General features: G+C 49.1%; 1 protein-coding gene across 1 annotated transcript; it reads right to left on the bottom strand.

Annotated features, from left to right (window-relative positions):
• Window positions 1–828: 828 nt before the first annotated feature.
• On the bottom strand, window positions 829–19,236 carry SCD (stearoyl-CoA desaturase). The gene is made up of 6 exons (XM_042818720.1): window positions 19,013–19,236; window positions 15,237–15,513; window positions 9,304–9,434; window positions 6,240–6,445; window positions 4,861–5,093; window positions 829–4,060 (listed from the first exon to the last, which is right to left on the bottom strand). The coding sequence occupies exons 1-6, from the start codon at window positions 19,037–19,039 to the stop codon at window positions 3,861–3,863; spliced, it is 1,074 nt and encodes a 357-aa protein (XP_042674654.1). The 5' UTR covers window positions 19,040–19,236; the 3' UTR covers window positions 829–3,860.
• Window positions 19,237–19,475: the final 239 nt, after the last annotated feature.

Raw genomic sequence — 19,475 nt, 5'->3', positions numbered from 1 at the left:
TGAATGAGAAGATCGCTGGATATGACAAGCAGCAGCACTTCGCCAGCCCAGAGCAGCCATGAAGACCCCACTGTGCCCCCCACCCTGGGGCAGAGCACTGCGGCCGGAGCTCAGCCTGGGAAGCTCAGCCCGGGAAGCGGAGTATGGGCCTTTTGTGCCCAGATCCACACGCTGTGTGCAGGGCTGCAGTGCCTCCGTGCTGTGTGCACCCGGCATCCAAGTGCAGCAAGTTGGGCCTACGCAGCATGGGCCTCACTCCCCATTTCTGTCTGAAGGGTGCTTGGGTGAGGCAGGAGAGAAGCAACCAGCAATTAAAGCGATATTTGGTGGGGGGATTGCCCCTTTTTCTTTCACTTCCCTCCAGCTTCTAAAAGTGAGGGGGAGAGCAGGGCCGGCAGCAGCAGGAAAATTCCCCTGGCCGAGGTGAATGAACTCGTGTGACGTGGGGCTGGGCTGCCGGTATTACGTGTTGTGCCGCATGCACGGCCGGCGGCCGCGGGTGCTGGCAGAGGGCCCGGCTGGGTAACCTGCAGTAACCCGCGGCGCAGGCAGCCGGCAGCAGGCATGCAGGGAGGGAGCAGCCATCATGAGCTGCTCGCTCAGCACCCTTACGGAGGCAGAGGGTGATCTCCCCTTCCTTGCCAACAGTGGGAGGGAGCAGGACTGAGGATTGGCATCTTCTAGCCCAAGTACACAGAATATCCCGCTTTGGCAGGGACCCATGAGGACTGCTGAGGCCAGCTCAGCAAAAGGCGTGGGTGACAGTGTGCCTCCTAAGTTCTCGTGCTTAGTCCAGTCCCGCTCGTCACGCTGGAAGTCCAACAGGTCTTAAAGTAACATTTTTATTATGAACAAATAAAATTTCAGATCAGCACAACCAGATGTCTGTTTCCATATTAGTAGAAATTATTTCAAAAAGTTTTTTTTTTTTTTTTTTCCTTTTCCAGTACACAAAACAGAGAGATACTACTATGCAGAAATCCCTAAGCTGTGAAAAATTGTATCCTACTCTCAAGTGACAGAGCTCAGGCAGCGTGCAGGTTCAGCTCTCCAGTCCTTCCCCAAGCACCCAACACTTGCTCTCTGTGATACCACCGGGATTGGGAATGGGCCTGGAAAGTGCTTCCTCCAGCATCAGTGTGCACATGGTGCGCTGCTGCCTCCCTCCCTCTCCCTGTGGGCAGCATGCAGCCCTGTGCAGGGAAACTGAGGCATGACATGACACTGTCCCAGACGGCACAGCAGGCAGGTGCTCACCTGGGCTCAGGGAACGGCTCTGCTGCCACCTCATCCGCTTCTACCTCTCACAGACTCATTTACAGTGAACATACAGACAATGCATCCAGGATACAAACATGCCACCAAAAATATATATATATATATATCAAACAAAAGTCTACCTAAAATGTTCTATCTGTTTCTTAATCTAACAAAAATTTCTAACTCAAGTACATTCAAAATCACCTGCACCCACAGTTCAATGTAGGCAATTAAATAATTAAGAAACCCCTCAAATGTTCATAATTCAGCAAAAAAAAAATCCCAAAAAAAACAACAAAACAAAAAACAGCAAGCAGCTGTCAATACTTCTATGTATATTAAAGGAAGATTTAAGGCACCCAGAGATATTTGCCAATCCACCTTGAAAGTGACTGGGCAAACACCAGGACTGTTTGGTTACTGTTCCTCAGCTTCCACCCTAATTCCAAATTCTGGACCCAAATCAGCACTTGAAATTCAAAAGGAACCCTTGGTGTCAGTCAGGCCCTGCTTTCTCTGCTGGGAGGACGTGAGCTGTTGCAGCATGTCATGCACACTTATCTGCCACAGGGTATGTCGTGCCGCAGGCTGAGGGCACCAAGAGCAAGTAATCGCTCTCCTCACCTTCCCCCCTTCACAGGACTGTCTGGAGCACCTCATCCTCTCTGGAGACTTTAAGGAGTTCACAGGGGTTTGGTGAAGGCAGCCCACAGTTGTAGAGCTAAGGGTGTTTCTCCCCTTTGACCCCAACAAAGCAGCAGGGCTGTAAGGATGTTGCCTTTAGTCTGGTGCCGCTACCTTTGGGATGCTGTGAGCTCCACGTCACAGCCCTCAGCTGGAGTTCACATCAGTCCCGGTACCCCAGAGCAGAAGGGTCCTACTGATGAGCAGTGACAAGGATGCGGCAGGGAGGGGAAAGGAGAGGAGAGTCCTGAGCTAAAGAGAGTTACAGAGAGCATTGCAAAGCTGTCCTGGTTCCCACATGTCTCGGAGCAGCAAAGCCACAGCAGCTGGCTGCAGGGAGACTTGCCAGGCTGCTCTGTAGGGAGCGTGGCAAGGGGCCAGGCAGATGAGCTGCCCCCAGAACCAGGGGGATGCCGCCAATCTGCTCCAGTGTTACCCCTTCCTGTCACCTCTTATGCTTTCCTCCCGTTCCATCCATGTGTTTAAGCAACATGATTGATACTATTGCTACAACTAATTGCAAAAATAAAAGTGGATAATGGTGAGGGAAGCTGAGGAGGAAAAAAAAAAAGCACATTCAGCCTGGTGAGGGGCCACTGTGCCCACGATCCAACTGCCTGAACTCCTGCTGCAGTCTATGCAGCTTACAGGAAACAACACCCACAGGAACTTCTTTTTCCCAACACGCCCTTCAGCTGCCTGCCCACGCTGTCTCAGGCCTGGATGATATAACCGACCTTTGCGCTGCCTCACCACCCGCGCTGCCTGCATAGCGGGACAGCAGCTTGCTCACCAGGCTGAGCAGCAGGCTGGCAGTCACAGGGGGCCAGGAAACAAGCTAAGGGGCTAAGGAGGAGCTGCGTTCTCTTCCTGTGTTCTCTAGAGAGTGCATCCCCAACCCTCAGGGAGCTGGGGACTGCAAAACCCCCTCAGCTCCTTGCCGCCTCGCTCCATCTCAGTGTTTGTCAGGCACTTGTTAATCGAGAGCCCATGCAGAGGGAAAGACATGCTTTGTAGGTCTTCCAAGATGTCCTCACACCCTCCTGAGCACACAGGTGCTCCCTCGCCATACCAGCCATATCTCCTGTGTCCCTGCACCAAGACCCTGGGGCACACAGAGACAACAGGACATCTGTGGGGACACTGTTCCTCCAGCATGTAAAGCAGCTTAATACAGTGGTGAAGCTTTGGTTTACATCCTTCTCCCCCTCTCAGTTTTGGCACATCCTATTTGCTGGCAAAATCTTTGCTGCACCCAACAAAACCACCCAAGATCTGCCTGGAGCTCTCAGACACCTTTGGGGCTCTCCTCCCACCACCAGAGGGCTGAGAGGTGGGGAGGAGACCACTCCCCACACTCTGCACCCAACAGTAAGGGAAAGGGACAGGGCTGCTTATCCCAGACAGCAGTTTAGCCATGCCAAGCATCAGCAGCCCTTCAGAAAGGAGGGACAGAGGAAGGAGAGGTGGGAATTTTGGGGAGATGGTCACACTGACTTTGGCTTAACTCTTCAGCTGGATGGTATGGGCATCCCTCAGCACTGTGATATGCAGAGGGCTGCAATGGCCCAGGCTGCTTCCCACCAGCTCCTCCACCTGGGGAGGCAGGGATGAAGTAAAGCAGAAGACAGGGCAGAGGAATTAGAAATGAGAACAAAAAGGGACAGGGGAGGGGGAAAGGGGTAGCCTGGTGTTACAGAGGCAGAGCTCCAGGTCTTAAATACATCACGTAAAATACACCATGGAGGAGGTTAAAACTCATTATCATTATCGTAAGCAAACTGGTAGCATTATTCAGTAGTTAGTAAACAGAACATTAAACCTTTGTCCAGCGTGTTCAGAGGGATCAGGAAAGGAGAAAGGGAGAAAAAGGAGGAAGGAGAGGTGTGGATGTGTGTGCGAAGGGGAGTAGGAACTCAGCCGCTCTTGTGACTCCCATCTCCAGTCCGCATTTTCCGGGCCAAGATGACCTCTTTGGAGACCTTCTTGCGATCGCTGGCCAGCCCCAGGAGGCACATGAGGTCGATGAAGGCTGTGGTTAAATTGAAGCGCCAGCCAAACTCACTGGTGGAGTAGTCGTAGGGGAATGTATGGTGGTAGTTGTGGAAACCTTCTCCTGCAAAACAAGACCAAGGAGAAGATAGGAAGAGCTCTAGGCTAGGGCCCCTTTCACTTGGCCCAAACACCACAGCCCTCCAACAGGCTCTGGATTGGTTCTAGGTTGCTCTCTCCTCTCAGCGCAGTTTTTCCTCTGTGAATTTGCCCCATTTCATTTGGAAATAGTCCAGCACTAGAGGAAGCCTGTGCTGGCCCAAAAGAGGTGATGACAGCCAGAGAGGACTTATGAGACTTTGGCAGAAAATGAGCATGCAGCCAGGAGCCTATAAAACTTCTTGTTCATAGACTGCACCAATAAACTGGGAGAATCCTAATGGATTTTCCTCTGCCACAATAAGACACCTTCTAGTATAGGTTGAGCTACCTGACAGACCTGCATCAAGTCCATGACAAACCAAGAGAGGCCAATTAACAGTCCTAATGCCAAAATCGAAAAGATGTTTCCAGAAGATGTTTAAGATGATAAATCTAAGAGAGATAAGCTGAGACTGCGGAACAAATTTTTTGGTCTGGTAAACAGGGCAGAGAGACCTTGGAGCAAGGTAAATAAAAAAACTGCTATTGAGATAAGGAGGTGCTAAGTCTAACAGAGTCTTTTCCAGGCTGCAGAGAGGCTAGTGGAAGCTGATAACCCCACTGCCCTTATGTACTCACTGACTAGACCGGGAAACACGTCCACATACAAAAGCTGCAGGGCAGGAGAGGAATTATGTAGGGGAAATGAGGACACCTGGATTCACAGAAATCTCCATAAACAGCTGCAGCACCAGCAGTGAAAATCATGGATGCTGAACGTACCTAGGGCCCCCACGCTGACCAGTGGGTTCTCCCGTGGGTTGATGTTCTGATCATACGGCCGATTGCCAAACATGTGAGCAGCACTGTTCACTAGCCAGGTGGCATTGAGCCCTAAGGTGTAGCGCAGGATGGCTGGAATGAAGAAGCTGATGATGATGGATTCATCCCAGAAGTACCAGGGCACTACAGTGGGCAGCGTGAAGCACAGCAACACCACCGATGGCTTGTAGTATCTGGAAAAGAAGGGACCAGGAGGAAACTGTTCAGTGGCAGATGCAGGGCTGGTTCAGTCCTCCCTTGGGAGATTTTTTTGTCTGAGTCATACAGGGAAAATCAAGTGCAGAAATATCTCAATGCTGAGTCCCATATATTTTACCCTGGGTGCACAGAAGCCCTTGCTGGAGACTTCCAAGTCTTACCTCTGAGCAAGAGATGTGGACTAAACTCCTGCCACACATATGTCCCAGCCACACATATGTAGAAATGTCCCCATCACAGTAAGTCCAGACACCAATTGCTGCCTTTTTCCTGATCTCCCATTTATCCCTTAGCTATGCTGGTCTCTATAAGGCAATGCCACATTTGCAGAAGGTTCCACGGAAAGTCTGTTCTCCAGCTCTGGCCAAGTGCTGCATCTCCTCCTTGCACCTGGCCCTGTCTGCCAATACCCCACAGACAAATGCAAGCAGACGATGCTTGCCCTGTTCAAATAGCTGAGCATACTGGGTCTCTCACACTGGAAGGATAGGAGTAGGGGAAGCTGAGCCACTCTGGTGATCCACAAGCAAAATTCACAAAAAGTAGGAGAGCAGCCCTGGTGACAAGCTCATCTTCTCCAAAGGTGAGCCCCAGTACAGCCCCAAACAGATGACAGACACTCCACACAGGAGGCACAAATGAATCAAGACTGTCCTTAGTGACTGCCCCTCTCATGTCCCCATTTTCAACTCATCTTTCTTCTCTTTCCAGCAGACCGATGGGAGGGAGGCAGAGGCATGACCTGGAACATGAACCACAGTTTCTCCAGGGATGGCCCAGAGGCACGCATAGGTGGGTTCTGGGCCAGCCCAGGCAGCAGGGGGATTGTGGGCAAGCAGGCTTGTGGCTTGTGGTAAGAAACTCAGCCCATGAGTGAGGTGCTACAAGGCTGGAAGGTGAGAAAGGGGTGTGGGAGGGCTGGAACCCTGGCACCAGCTTCTAAATGCTTCCTATAGAAGAGGCACAGCTGACTTCTCACAGAGCTCATCCCATGGCAAAGCCTCAGGCAGACCAAGGACTCACATTCCTCACATGACATCACACCTCCTTTCACAGTCCACCAAAGGAGCTCCCTAGCTCGCTTATGGGGTTCCCGCTCTATCCCACACCCCACTACTTACCTCCGCTGGAACATCACCACTTTGTCAGCCTTTAAGTCACTCAGGTCCAGCTTCTGGCCCTTCTCTATGACATCTGGGTGTTTGCGTACCAGCAGCCAGCCGATGTGGGAGAAGAAGAAGCCCCGCATAGCATTGTGAGGGTCTGCATCTGTCTCAGAGAACTTGTGATGGACACGGTGGTCCCGGGCCCACTCATAGATGTCATTCTGCAAGGCAAGATGAGCAGAAACTTAGGGCTAAGGGTTGAGATGCTCCCTTCAAAGTTACAAAAGGGCCTACAAAATCCTGTTGACGTGAATGTGTATTAGTCGTTCTGTCTTTCTTTAGGATTTGAGGTTTTTGACTTTTAAAGCAGAGGTTGGATCTTCTTTGTTCTTTAGCATCTGCTTCTTTTTTCTTTTTAATTCTTTTACTCTCTTTTGTTGTTGTTTTTAATTAGTTAATTTTAGATCTTGGTTTGCACATCCTCTACAGCATCACAGGCTTTGATTGGTTCTGTTTGTTCCCCCACCCCACAACACCCAGTCCTAACTGGCCAGTTCATGCCTCCTCCCTCACACAGCACGCACTGGTCTCTTGACCATGTCCCTAGAGCTGCCAGTAGGTATTGATCAACCTGCCCCTTCACTCTACAGTGACATTTTCCATGGGTCAGCCTGCCTTACTTTTCCTGGGATTGCCAAATCTGTTTGACTTGGGGGCAATCCTTTTTTTAAACTTTTTTTTTTTTTTTAATTAAGCAATCTTAAAAGATTTAGAAATACACAACTTCAATGAGAGTTACCAAAATTTGCCCATTCATTTTGAGCTAGGAAATCAATATGGTTTGAAAAATGTCAAAGCTTTCATCATTTGTATCACGAAACACTTGCTTTGGCCACTTTTAAGAATAGATTTCAATGAGCCTGTACTCATTCCTCTACAGCAAGATCTTAATTTGCTTAAAGCCATGTATTACAGCATCCTAGAAAGCAAGAAACAGATCTATGCACATCTCTATTTTCTCTGTTTCCTCTGTTAGAGGAGTCTCTGAGAGACTCCTTAATCTCATTACTAACATAGGGCTTCTATGAACTATGCCTTCTGCTGGAGGTAGCAGGCACAAATCTGTAGAGAGGCCAGGCCTTCAAGCTAGAGCACGGTACTATTTTGTCTTTCACACCACGTGTACAAACACATATCAGAGATTTCAAGGCAGAAAACTCAGAATCTTGATCCAAACTTTAGCATATCTCTTTTCTACTGATCTTAGCTTGGGACCAGCCCTAGCTGCAACCTTGACTTTCTTAGGTCAGCAGGCGAAGCTTCAGAGAACCCTCCCTCCTTGGCAGTTTCCAGCCTATAGGCTCTAACCAGAGGAGCTTCTGCTGCACTGCAGCTATCTGGTCTTCACAATGGAAGAGCCAGATAGGGCTCAAATTCTCTGAAACCAGAAGCCACAGGTCTTTGATCAGCTGACAGGCATTCTCTGGAGGACCTCAGATAAGACAATCTATGATCTTTTCTGTCTTGAATAGTTACAAGTCCGATTTTAGAGCTGCTCTCAACAATAGGAATGAGGTAAATTGCAAATAAACCTTCTCTTGATCTCGTTGAGAGTAACTATTAAAAGAAAAAACTCAAGAGGAATGGTATTGAATTTTCAGTAAAACTTTGGATTAGTTCCTATTGAAGCTGGAATATCTGTCTGTCTCTCATCTTTGTCTGTTCCCCATAGCAATAACTCAGCAAATTCTTTCCCTCTTCTGCCCTACAACCATGTGAAGGATGGTCTTTGTATGGGACTGGCCAATACACAGCAACCCAACTCATTCCCATGCTGAGTACTGGACCAGTAGCTGGAATCAACAGCTTGGTCTTTCCTCTTCTTCATGAAAAACTAATTTGGTGCTAACAGAGAATAGGAAAGTGAATGGTGTTTTAGAAACTTTTCCAAGACTGGAGAAAACATTCCCTCCCTTTTCTGATTACACATCAACGATTATATCCTCTATGGCTGCACAATGAACAAAGTGAGACAGTGGCTCTAAAATAGCTGGTCCACTTGGGCTTTACCCTTCTCCCCACACCTCAGCTGGAAAATTACTCAAGGGCAAAGTACCAGCACTTTTCTGTGCACCTTCTTCCAGCAGAAAGTGCTACAGCCTGCCATACAACCCACTATTTCCTACACAGTAGCTATCCTGTATGAAGTCCTCTCTAGTACAGTTGGAGAATGGAGTTCCATTAGAGCTGCTCCACAGCAATAAACAGGAGGGACTGATAATTTTTCTATGCCAATTCAATTAGGGTTTTCACTCTAACTTCTTCAGGGCCATCTCTGCTACTTCATGCAGTCCCTAAGGACTGCCCTGCTTGTTTGCTTTTGCAGATGATGAAGTGCTCTCATGAGTGATTAGGCAATATCCTGAGGAGTTTATCAGCTGCCTCCAAGTCAGCTGGGCCACTCAGAATGGGCCCAAGCCTCTCTCCTTGAAACATCACTGCTCTGGGATGACTCTCTGCAAGCCAGTGGCAGGACTTCAAATTAGGGTTGTTCCTCACAGTCACTATTCCAAAATCAAAGAAGCCTACCCCTAAATGCTCAAGTGCTTGGTCTTTCTGCAGCAGTAGATTCCACAGCCTTGCTCCCCAGTCTGTGCAGATGTGCCCCCCTCTTTTCAGCAGTGCAGAAAGAGGAGGGTGAGGCCACTCAAATAGCAGGAGAGCACTTGGCACATCCACACCTCCTTCACAGATCCTCCGAAGGCAAGAACTGGAGAATGCACTTGAGGGAAGCGTACATTCCTGCTCTGGAGAGCTTTCCTACCCCTGACCTTGGTGAGTAGTCCTTCCCCATCTCATTAGCAAGGTTCATCTCACAGTTACCCTCTGAAGGGGCAATGTGAAGGCAATGAGATGGACTTCAGCACCACAATGTTAGATGGAAAGGGTAGGTTACTTGCTAACAAAAGGCAGTAGGAGAGAGGAACCGGTCATCATCTTGTGCCCTGTATCTGAAACACAGACTCAGGGGAGCACTTCTTTCTGAGGACTTGTTTTCACACAAAGAGCAGGTGCTTACCTGGAAGGCCATTGAGTTTGCAATAGTCAAGAAAATACGCAGGGGCAGTGAGGCTTTGTAGGATCGATGGCTCCAGAGGCGGTGAGATCCTGCTGTTATCCCCAGAGCACTCAACACAAAACACAGAATGGCTGGAGAGGAAATGAAAGCATTGGAGCAGTTAGAGCAAGTCAGCCTGCACCACAGTTTCAGGCAAAACAACAGAAAGGCAAACCTTCCCTCAAAGCTGTGTATTCAAGAGAAGAACCCATGGAAAGCATATACTAGGGCAGTAATATATCAACTTGAGAGTGCAGTTACTTGAGTACAAAGCATTTTCCCTCATCAGATAGGCTTGGTCTGGGAGGAGGAGAGGTGCATCTAACAGATGCGTCTACCAGGGAGTGGCTTCCCCCGTTCCTCCCATATTTCCCAATCAAAGATTTCACTTCCCTATCTCAGCTGTTGTCACTCTTTTGCATTCTTTTAACCTAAAGGTAGTAGATTATGTTAGAGTTATTTAGGAGGACAGCTCAAGCCCATAGTTAGGCTTCTCTTCTGCTCCCTTCCTTAGTCTGAGCTGGCTAGAAAAATATCTAACCTACCAATCTAATGGGAGCTCTAGGAGAAGGGACATTTCCTGCTTTCCCAAAAGATAACTCCATCATTGGCAAAAATTTGCAGATTTCAGCCAATTCACTTAATCCTGCAGACAGCTCCTTATTCCTAGAAGTAGGCCCATTGATAATGATCACCAGTACACTTGAGAGTACCATTCATTCCAGCCAAATGGATCTTACCAAGCTTATCTTTAATTCAGAAAATGCTTTGTTAGTAACGTGACTAAAATCAGTTCCTTCATTCAGATAATCCAGGGTTTTGACTCTGATTTGAATAATATCAGACTCTGCAGTAACAACTAAACCCACTTCTGGATGTTGCAGACACTTCCTATTAGTGGTAGGAGTGTGACACACCATCATTCTCCCTTGGGCAAAGGCTGCTATGCCCCGCAAAGCAGATTTCATAAAACCTCTGGGTAACCTACTGTGCACATCTTGGCAGCTGAGGTAGATTTCCAAGAATGACAAGCAGTTTAAACCAGAGCTGAGAGCAATACCTCTCCAACCTCTACATACTCTATGAGAAACAACAAACAGGGAGTCCATAGGAAAAAAATACAATGGTGGCTTGCAGTGGATGTTGGATCAAGGATGTAGGGGGTAACTTGCTAGGAAAGTAGCCCAGCTCCCCACTGTGGGGCAAGAAAGTGTGAGTTAAGGGTGAACTGGGCATGGAAATGGAACTGTGCAATCTTTCATCATCTTTAACGGTGCTAGAAAGTAAATACCAGGTTAGGTGAGTACAGGCCCTATTTATATGCTAAGCTCAGGCGTCCCTTTCTCTCACATGCTGTCCTGCAACTAACTGTAACTCCATGCTGCCTTGCATCTTGCCCACATACAATAACTGTACTTTATCTAAGGAGCAGAAGTGTGCTGTGGGAAAGGACCTGGTTATCTGGCTATGCATATATGGGCACACAGACTGAAAGAAACCTGAACTCTTCCTGGGGGCTATTAGCTCTGTCAGACATGTACGTTATGACCGTGATAAATGGAACAGGAACAGGATATGGGCAATCAAAAAAAATGTTGGTGAACAGAGGAATCAGTACCCTGATGATTCAGGGGGTTCGTCCCCCTGAACAGATGACTATGACTTAGGGAATGAGCATCTTGCAGGGAACGAAGAAGAGCTTCTCCAAGATCACTCATTAGGATGCGAATTGGAAAGGAAACATGGAAAGTGAGATGAAGAAGCCTAGGCTTTCATAGCTGCCCTGTCACGCTCCCCCAAATGAAGGACTGAAGAACTCCATCAACTGAGGTTTCAGCGTCATGTTCAGTACCATGACATGACTGTGGCTTTGCAGTATAGAATATCCAGAAGACACTGTATTTGCATCATCCCAGGTGATGTTGCCAATGACCCATTCAAATGAAATACAAAGAATTATGACCACTGGCAATAAAGCGCACTCAGCAGCCCAAAAAAATGAATCAAAAAACATTTCAATTCAGTTGTGCTTATATGACTCAATAGCCTCTACCTCTTTGTGGCTCAGACTGAGACCTCAAGTTATGATGGGAAGCCAGGAATGTGCTAAAGGCATTGTCACCTGCATTCAGCCATCAAGGATGTTTACATGAAGAGCTGTCCCTCCTCCCACAGGTGTCCTTGGGCTTCTGCTTAGAGGGACGGAGGGAAAGCTACAGCTCTAGATTGTTTTCTGTTTGCTTCCCAGTCCAACCTAGCCAGGTTGTGAGGATAGCAAACAGTTGCTGCTCTCGGGAGGAATGAATCAATAGTAAGGAAACACATGCAGGCGGCATAAGGGGAACAGTGTTTAGAAGGAGCAATAGGAGCTGCTGTTGCTAAACTTTAACTTCCTTGTCTGGCAAAGTCAGAACTTCCCCTCTGCACTCAGCAGAGAAGCACCGTCGCCTGCAAATTAAGCCTGGAGAGGGCACTAGGAGAGGTGCTGCCCGTAGCAGGCTCAATGGGAAAGCAGAATCAGACTTCTATAAACATTTTGCTGGAGATTTTCAGGCTGTCTGTTGCCTAAATTATCCAGCAAGATTATGGTTCAGAAAAGTATCAATCCATATTTCTGCCACCGCTGCAAGGAGTTGGGTCATCAGGGGTTAACACAGCTATCACCATCTGATGTACCTGAGGGCCAGGAAGACAACATGCAAATCGTGTTTTGGAGGAGTGAGTAGTGAGAAACTGTCCAACTCCTTTGCATCCATCCCTTCCAGAATCAGTCTGGCAAAGGAAACAAAATCTGCCCACAACTCCTAGAAATAAATTGTCTGCACCAGATTTTGTCAAGTGTATAGAAGACAGTAATTAAAAAGGGGAGCCAGCAAGAAAGCCATAGCACTGGAAGGGCTCAGAAAGCTTTAAATATGGTGAGCTTTCACCTGATCAACAATCCCAGCTCGTTCTGGGAAGCTCTGTACCAGAAAGAGATCAGGGGATACAATGCACACAGCAATGCAGAACAGCAAACAATGATGAAGGCAGGGCTCGAGAGCTTGGGAGACAAAGAGGAATTAGCACACAGAGAAATGAAAACAAAAGAGGACACAGTCACCAATATAACTGGTTTCAGAAGGACAGAAACATCAAGGAGACATTGGCCTAGATGAAGAGGATACAAGCAGAGGATTGCTCCTTATAAAAAATACAGTAGGGTAGATCAGCTACCTGACACAATAGAGAACATCTGGGACCACAATGATTTTATATTACATGTACATAGCCTCAGGAAGGAATGATCTAAGCAAAGAAACAAACAAAAAACAACAGCTCCAAAACTACAACTGAGAGAGCTGCTCTGCCATGAGCGCATGGCTTGTGGACAAGTCCCTGCTATTCTGTCTTTGTGTGTCAAAGGGGAACTGTTGTCCTTTCCTTGCTGGGAAGGTAACAGCAAGACTATGAGATAACAGTTACAGAGGCTCTCTATGCCCCTTCAAAAAAAGGTAGTGAGCTGAGACAAGAACAGTGCAAGAGAGAGCAAGGAGCTTTGTTGAGAAGTCAAATTTATGAAGGAAGCATCCCAGCCCCAGAGAATGTGCTGGAAAAGCCTTGTCTGGCCTGCAAAGTGAGAGAAAGGACGGTCCTTTTCCAGAGGATGTGATCTAGGACAGGGAGCTCTCTGAAGCCACTGCAGCTGCATTAACACAGGACGGATCTTCAGCTATCCCAAAACAATGCAGTTCCTCAAATTCCACGTTCTTCCCTTCCCATGACACTTGTCACTCCAGAAGCCACTGAGGAATCATGCAGTGCCTCACAGTGGCTGGACAGCCACTGGTACTTCACATCAGAGCTGGCTGAGGAAGAGGAGTGACTGGGGTCAGAAAAAAAAGCAGGGCAAATTCCCAAGAAGTGCCATAGTATGCCATACAGGCATCCTGAACAACCACATGGTTGCAAGGACACTGCCTCACAGACCATTTTGAGGATAAGACGGGGCTCAGCAGAGTGCAAGGCATCATTTACCTTCTGAATGGAGATGCTCAAGCCCACCTGTGTATCTCAGGAGAGGTCAAGGAGATGGGTTGGATGGATTGGAAATAACAGCACATCTCAGCAGACATTAAAATAGTAGGTCCAGCTCAGCTTCACCCTCCTCCTTGCTGTAAAGCCGAAGCTGTTTGGGTGGGGGTTAGATGACTCGGGCTGCCAGAACGCTGCTGTGAGACAGGTCAGCAGCTCCTGCCTGCAGCCAAGAGCTCGGGAAGGGGACACCCCACCACACAGACAGCCCAGGAACACTCCTCCAATGTTGTGCTAAGGCTGCATGTCCTGCCAAGCCCTGCCAGCCCCAGGGAAAAATGCAGCCTGTCCTTGAGGCCTGTCAAGTTTTCACAAGGGAAAGGCCAGCAACATTTTCTTTCATAACATCCCTTTGAAAGGCCATGCTGACAGTGTGGGAACAGAGAACACTGCCTCTGTTTCTGCAGATGATGTAGCCAGACTCTTGAGTCCTGTGGCATCCAGTGGGCTCATCCCCAGGCGTCTTACTGTGAGATGCTTAAGTAGTTGGGGAAGCACAAAGTCTGGCAGCCTAGGGGGCCATCTCCTTACCAGATGCAATGCTTATAGCTCACAGCTGTCAGGGTGACAGACTGAGAGCATGTCCCACCCCGGGTCCCATCCAGCAGGGGCAGCAAGGCAGTGCAAGAGACTTCAAGAGGACCTCACTGGGGCCTGTCCTCCTGGGATGGCCAGAATGCTGCTCCCACCAGAGTACTTCACAGGAACACTGCTGAAACTGAAAGCACTGCTGCCATTCCAGCATGTCTCTGAATATGACTGGGGCTTCCTTTTTCAGGATGCTCTGCTTCACAGAAAGGCAAGGGCTGGATGCAATCTCTAGAACTCCCCACTGGGAACGGTTTGGCTTCTTGAACCCTTTGGAAGGTCATATAAAGCCGCATGGAAAGTGAGGCTCCCCAGCAGCTTGGGCCTCAGTCCCAGCTGTCTTTCAAGCAGTCAAAGAAGTTTGGTTCTTGCTCAGGGATAGGTCTCAGAAAAAAAGGAGCTTCTCCTAGCTACCTTCTGCTTGGTTGTGCTTTCTATTGGAATTCGCTGCCTGGAGAGCTGCTTTTTTATTTTTTGAAAGCTGTCACACTTAATTCTGGGATGATGGAGGCTAATTGTGTTCTCATAAGAATGATACAAGAATAAACTTCTACCCTTAGCACAACTGTATTTTGTCTTTTTCCCCTCACAAACACATGGAGTATCTGTAGACTTACATAGGAATGGTTACTTTGGGCAACAGCCTCTCTCCAAATTCCCTATATCTTCTATTCCCAGCCACTCCTGAATGGGCTCTTGCTAATATCTTTCTTTCTAATTTCCCAGGACTGTCATTGTGCTCCATCAAATGTTTTCTGTGCTTCACCTCAGAAGGCGCTGTATTCAGGTGTGTCTTACTCCAAAGTCGAGCAGACTAGAATCACTTTGTCTAAAGATCTATTTTTTTCCCACTCAGCATCAGGACTGCTCCTGATACTCCAGAAGATTGGGCCCCTACTTCTGCCAGTTCCTATAGTAAATGCCTGCCAGGCAGAGGACCTCCATGAGCCAGCAAGGATGCAGCACTGAAGCACAAGGAAAGTTCCTCTCTCTATCTTATCTAATGCCCTTGCAGAGGTTTGCTCTTTAATCATCCAGGCAGTCCCTGTCAAATCCTCCTCCCTCAAAGGAGACACTTGCTAGTGTTTCCTAGCTTGCTATGAAGCTGGCTGAGCATGTTCTAAAAGAAGACCTCCACTTACTTTTCCTTCTTGAATCCTGGAGAGAAAAAAAAATCCCACCCAACAACCATGTTTGCAGATTTTGAGAAACAAGCAGAGAAATGTGCTTACCCCATGCCAGGGTCTGGATCTTTGCAGAAGGGATCATCGTCAGCCCAATTATGGCCCCTAGATGCAGCAGGCTCATGAGGATTATATTCCTCCAGACGTATCGCAGAGGGGGCTTGGGGCCTTCCTTCTCACGGTAGGTTTCATCAAAGAGATCATCTACCATGCCTCGTTCTGCTGCCAAGGTGTCATGATCGAGTAAGTCTTTCTCCACAGCAGCATTCCCGTTCTTGGTCACCCGTGAGGTGACAGTGGTGGTGCTGGAAGCTGAGGAGAACTCCTTGGAGAGATGGCAATGGATGTGTTCAAGAAAGGGAAAAAGGGAAGACAAGACAAGAAATCAGTGGTTACAAATGCAAGAATGTAGTGATGGTCTGTGAAAAGGAGAGGGCTTTTTCTTTCTGGGGAGAGGAAGGGAATGGTGAAAACCATGCAAAAAGTAAACAAAAACACTTGAAAGCCAGTATTTTCATCTATCAGTGGTTTGGTGAGTTCTTTTGCAGGCTGCAAGGATTTTTATTTTCCTCCAGTATTATAAGTGGGCGGTTTTAAGGTGGGCTTTCAGTCTGGCCTTGTATGCAACCAGCCAAAAATAAAAGAAATCTTGTAAACAAACAAAGAGATGGGGGAGAAATATGATCTGAAATACGATTTTTTTTTAAAATCATCAGGCTTCTCCCAACCTCCAACGTCTTTGTGTTACCCCAGTAGGGATCACAAGGTAACGGCAGGAAGCTCCTTCGGAAAGCCTCTTTGTGTCCCCATGCCTCCCCATCCAGGCTGGGATGCAACAGGACCTCTCGCCTACACACCAGCCAGCCCCACAGCCCCTGCTTCACAGCTGCTGTTGGGCTCCTTATCCCTCTCTCACTCTTCACCAGGCAAACTGAGGCACTGGAAGGTAATCCCATGAGCTGAGACCACCAATGCAAGGACAGGAAGGTATAAGAAGCGAGCTCTTTGGATCTGGCTCCCGGCTTTCTCCTGTAACCAGGAGAATGACACAACATTCCCTCTCCACATGCTTGTTTTCCCTGGCACAGTAACAGCCCGCCCGAGCAGGCACGCATGACGAAAAGAGCAGGCAGGACTGACCCTCATGAAACAGGTCACTGAACCCTGAATCACCCATTTCCACCTCCATCCTGACAGCTGCGTGTTTGCTGGCGCTCGCACCCCTTCCGCAGGCCTGAGCCCAAGTGCACGCCTGGGCCTGACCCGGAGATGCTGTGCACGTGGGCTGTGGGTGGTGGGGGTGTGCTGCCCAGCCCTGACTCCATGCCTGGGGGCCGTGGGCTGCACAGCACAGAGGGCTGGGAAGCAACCCAGAGGGAGCAGGAGAGGCCATGGCTGAGCTCAGAGCCTGCAGCTGCGGGGCTCCCTTCTGAAGAGAAAGCTCTCCCGAATTAAAAGCAGACTGAACCCTGGGCAGCCAGGATATATGAAGGACCACCGCTCCGCCATGGCCTAGTTTCCTGAGGGAAGCATTCAAATCAGGCCAGGCAGCTTACATGGCCACTCCAACTCCTCCCTTTCCCGAGGGCAGAAACTAGAGGGTTACAGACATACCTTCCTATGGGGAGGAGTTGGCAAATCCAGGAGATTCCTCACATCTGGGAAGTGTAACATTGCTAGGCAGGGAGCCCTCTAAGCTTTTCCTTCCACAACTGAACATACCCTAGCTAGAAAAAGATAAACCCTAGATGCTGCTGAGCACCGTGCTGCTCCCAGTGTGCCCAGGCACCGCTGTGCTGGGACCGGCCGCCCCCTCATCCCAGCCACTGGCCAACCCTCCCTGCTTCTCTAATTAATGTCACTCTGAGGGCGTGATACTCCAAGCTGCTGGAGAATTCAGAGGCAATCCCGCAAGAAGAGCTGTGAGAAATGGCTTTTCATCCAGAGATTAGGCAAATAAAAATCCTGCCCATTCCAAAGTGCCAGATATTCTCATCTGACATTTTGGCAGGAAGGCACAGTTTTCTTCCTTGGCTGGAAGACAATAAACCAAAAAGACCGAAGACTTGTCTATGCAGGAAAAATTCCCAGCAGAGATCTGGTGGTATAATTAGACGGGTAATACTCCCCATATGGACATGCTGCTTCCACAATAAGAATCTGAGGTTGGAACTGCATTTTTCTCCTCTGTGATAGATTATGTCACAGTCAGAGTTACATAGGAGGAGGGAGAGTACAAAGAAAACAGCAGAGAAGGAAAAAAATACTTCTTACTGTGTTGCAGTAGACAAGTGAAGAATTTTACCAACATACTTTTGCTGCTAGAATTACACTGATATAATCAAACAGATCATTTCTCACATGTAAACTAACCTTAAATCAAAAGGACCATAAAACGGCTGTGAAACAGCTCCATCGTTACAGACCTGTTGGAAAGGATTGGGGTTGGAGGAGGGAGGGAGAAGTGAGCAGCTCTTTAGCTGGAGACCAGGGAAACCAGGAGGAAAAAAAAAACCACAGATTTTCATCCTTTCATGGCTACCATGACTCCTGCGGCTCTCACCAAGGAAAATGGGACAGGAACCGATCTGGGGTCTATAGCTGAGAGAGGGAGAGCATCAACTAAATCATCTCTGCGAGCTCTCCCTCCTTTCTGAATGACTTTGCAGCTCTCATGTGCACAACAGATGTGCTCTCCATCTCCACGCCCCCCCCACGTACCCTACCAGCATCAAACACTGCATAGGTGATCCTGGCAACCAGCCAGCTGCAGCTCCAAGGTTTTAGCCCAGGGCCCCCAGGGCACTGAATCTCAGGTCCCGTGTATTTTAGTACGTCCAGCGTGATCCAGGGACAGGATTCTTCCCAGCCTCCAGGATATGCCCCAAAGTACACATCAAGAACAAGGAACGTGGTCTGAGCACACTGTCCTTGGCATCCATTTCAGGTGGTGAAAGGAATATAATTATTTACATCACACCATCCCTGGAAGGTCATAACACCTGCACAAAAGGATGGGAAGAGCCACCACGTGCTGGTGACAGGCGAGGCAGGGGGCTGTGGTTTACCTCCCATTCCTCAGCACAGGCACAATGGGGAAGGATGAGAATGTGAGAGCAGGAGTACAGGATCAGCCCCTGCACCCCTGGGGAGTGTGACGGCCGGGAGGCAAACAAACAAAAAAATAAATAAAATCTCAAATGTTCTCTAACTCCACATATCTTCCCAGTGCCGGGTTGTTATTCAGGCTGCCTTCTGCCAAAAATGGGCCGTCTCCCCATTGTATGTTTGCTCGGCTTTGGCAATGCAGACACAGCCATTCATTTCATCTGGGCAGCTGGCCGCTTTCACCTTGCGTCTGTCCTAGAGACGCTCCCTGCTGCAGTACTTGTTTTAAAAACGCTGCGAAGCGAGAGCCCTTTCTTTTCGGAAAATGAATAATAAATACAAGCCACAGCCAGAGCGCTCCACTCCCCAGATCCCCACGACCTCATACCGCAAAGGACTTATCCCCTGCTAGCAGCTTTGGATGGATGTTTTAAAACAAGCCCGTATTTCACGCTCAGTATATTCGAGATCGTTCCCCCCTCGCCAAAGCCTCTCCGGGCGCTGCTCCCAGCGGCAGATGCCGCCGTTTCATTCACCGTCTCCCGACGGAGGCTGAGCGATGCCCTACGAGCGCAGCGAGCGTCTTCACATCCCGGCCGAGAAGTGGCCCGCGCCGACACGCACATACGTGTGCCGCGGACACGCGTGGATGCCCGGGCCGTTCCCCTGAGCAGGGAACAGGACGGGGCGAGGAGCGGACAAAGCCCTCCGCTTACCTCCTCCTGTAGCAAGTGCGCAGGCATGTGGCTGCCGTGTCCCTGTCCCTCGGAGGCGGTGCGCGAATGTCCCCGGTGGCGGCGGCTGCTGCGGGACTCTGGTTGCTGTCGGCCCCTCGCCGGGCGTGTTGTGCGGCTGGGGAGGCGGATGCGGAGGTATTTAAGCGGGGCCGGGCTCTCGGCACCCCGGCCTCCCTGTGACCCTCTGCCCGCTGCGAGATGCGTGGGGTCAGCGCGACGGGCGGCGAGTAGCAGCAGGGGCTTGGCTCTCGGCGTGCCCGGGAGGGGAGGCGGGGCGGGCCGGGGGGCGGGAGGAAGGATGCTGAGGAAGAGGAGGATGGCGAGGGCCAGGCTCTCGCATGATGCCTGGCTATTTTTTTTTTCTTTTTTTTTTTTTTTTTTTCTGATACCAGATTGAGCTTGTCTTTTGTTTTTCTCTTTCTTTTTCCTCCCCCTCGCGAGC

Source organism: Centrocercus urophasianus, unplaced genomic scaffold (assembly GCF_019232065.1).
Source record: "Centrocercus urophasianus isolate 14NV4802_14NV808 unplaced genomic scaffold, USGS_Curo_1.0 seq_17, whole genome shotgun sequence".
NCBI classification, from domain to species: Eukaryota; Metazoa; Chordata; class Aves; order Galliformes; family Phasianidae; genus Centrocercus; species Centrocercus urophasianus.
This window is presented reverse-complemented; position numbering and strand designations above follow the sequence as displayed.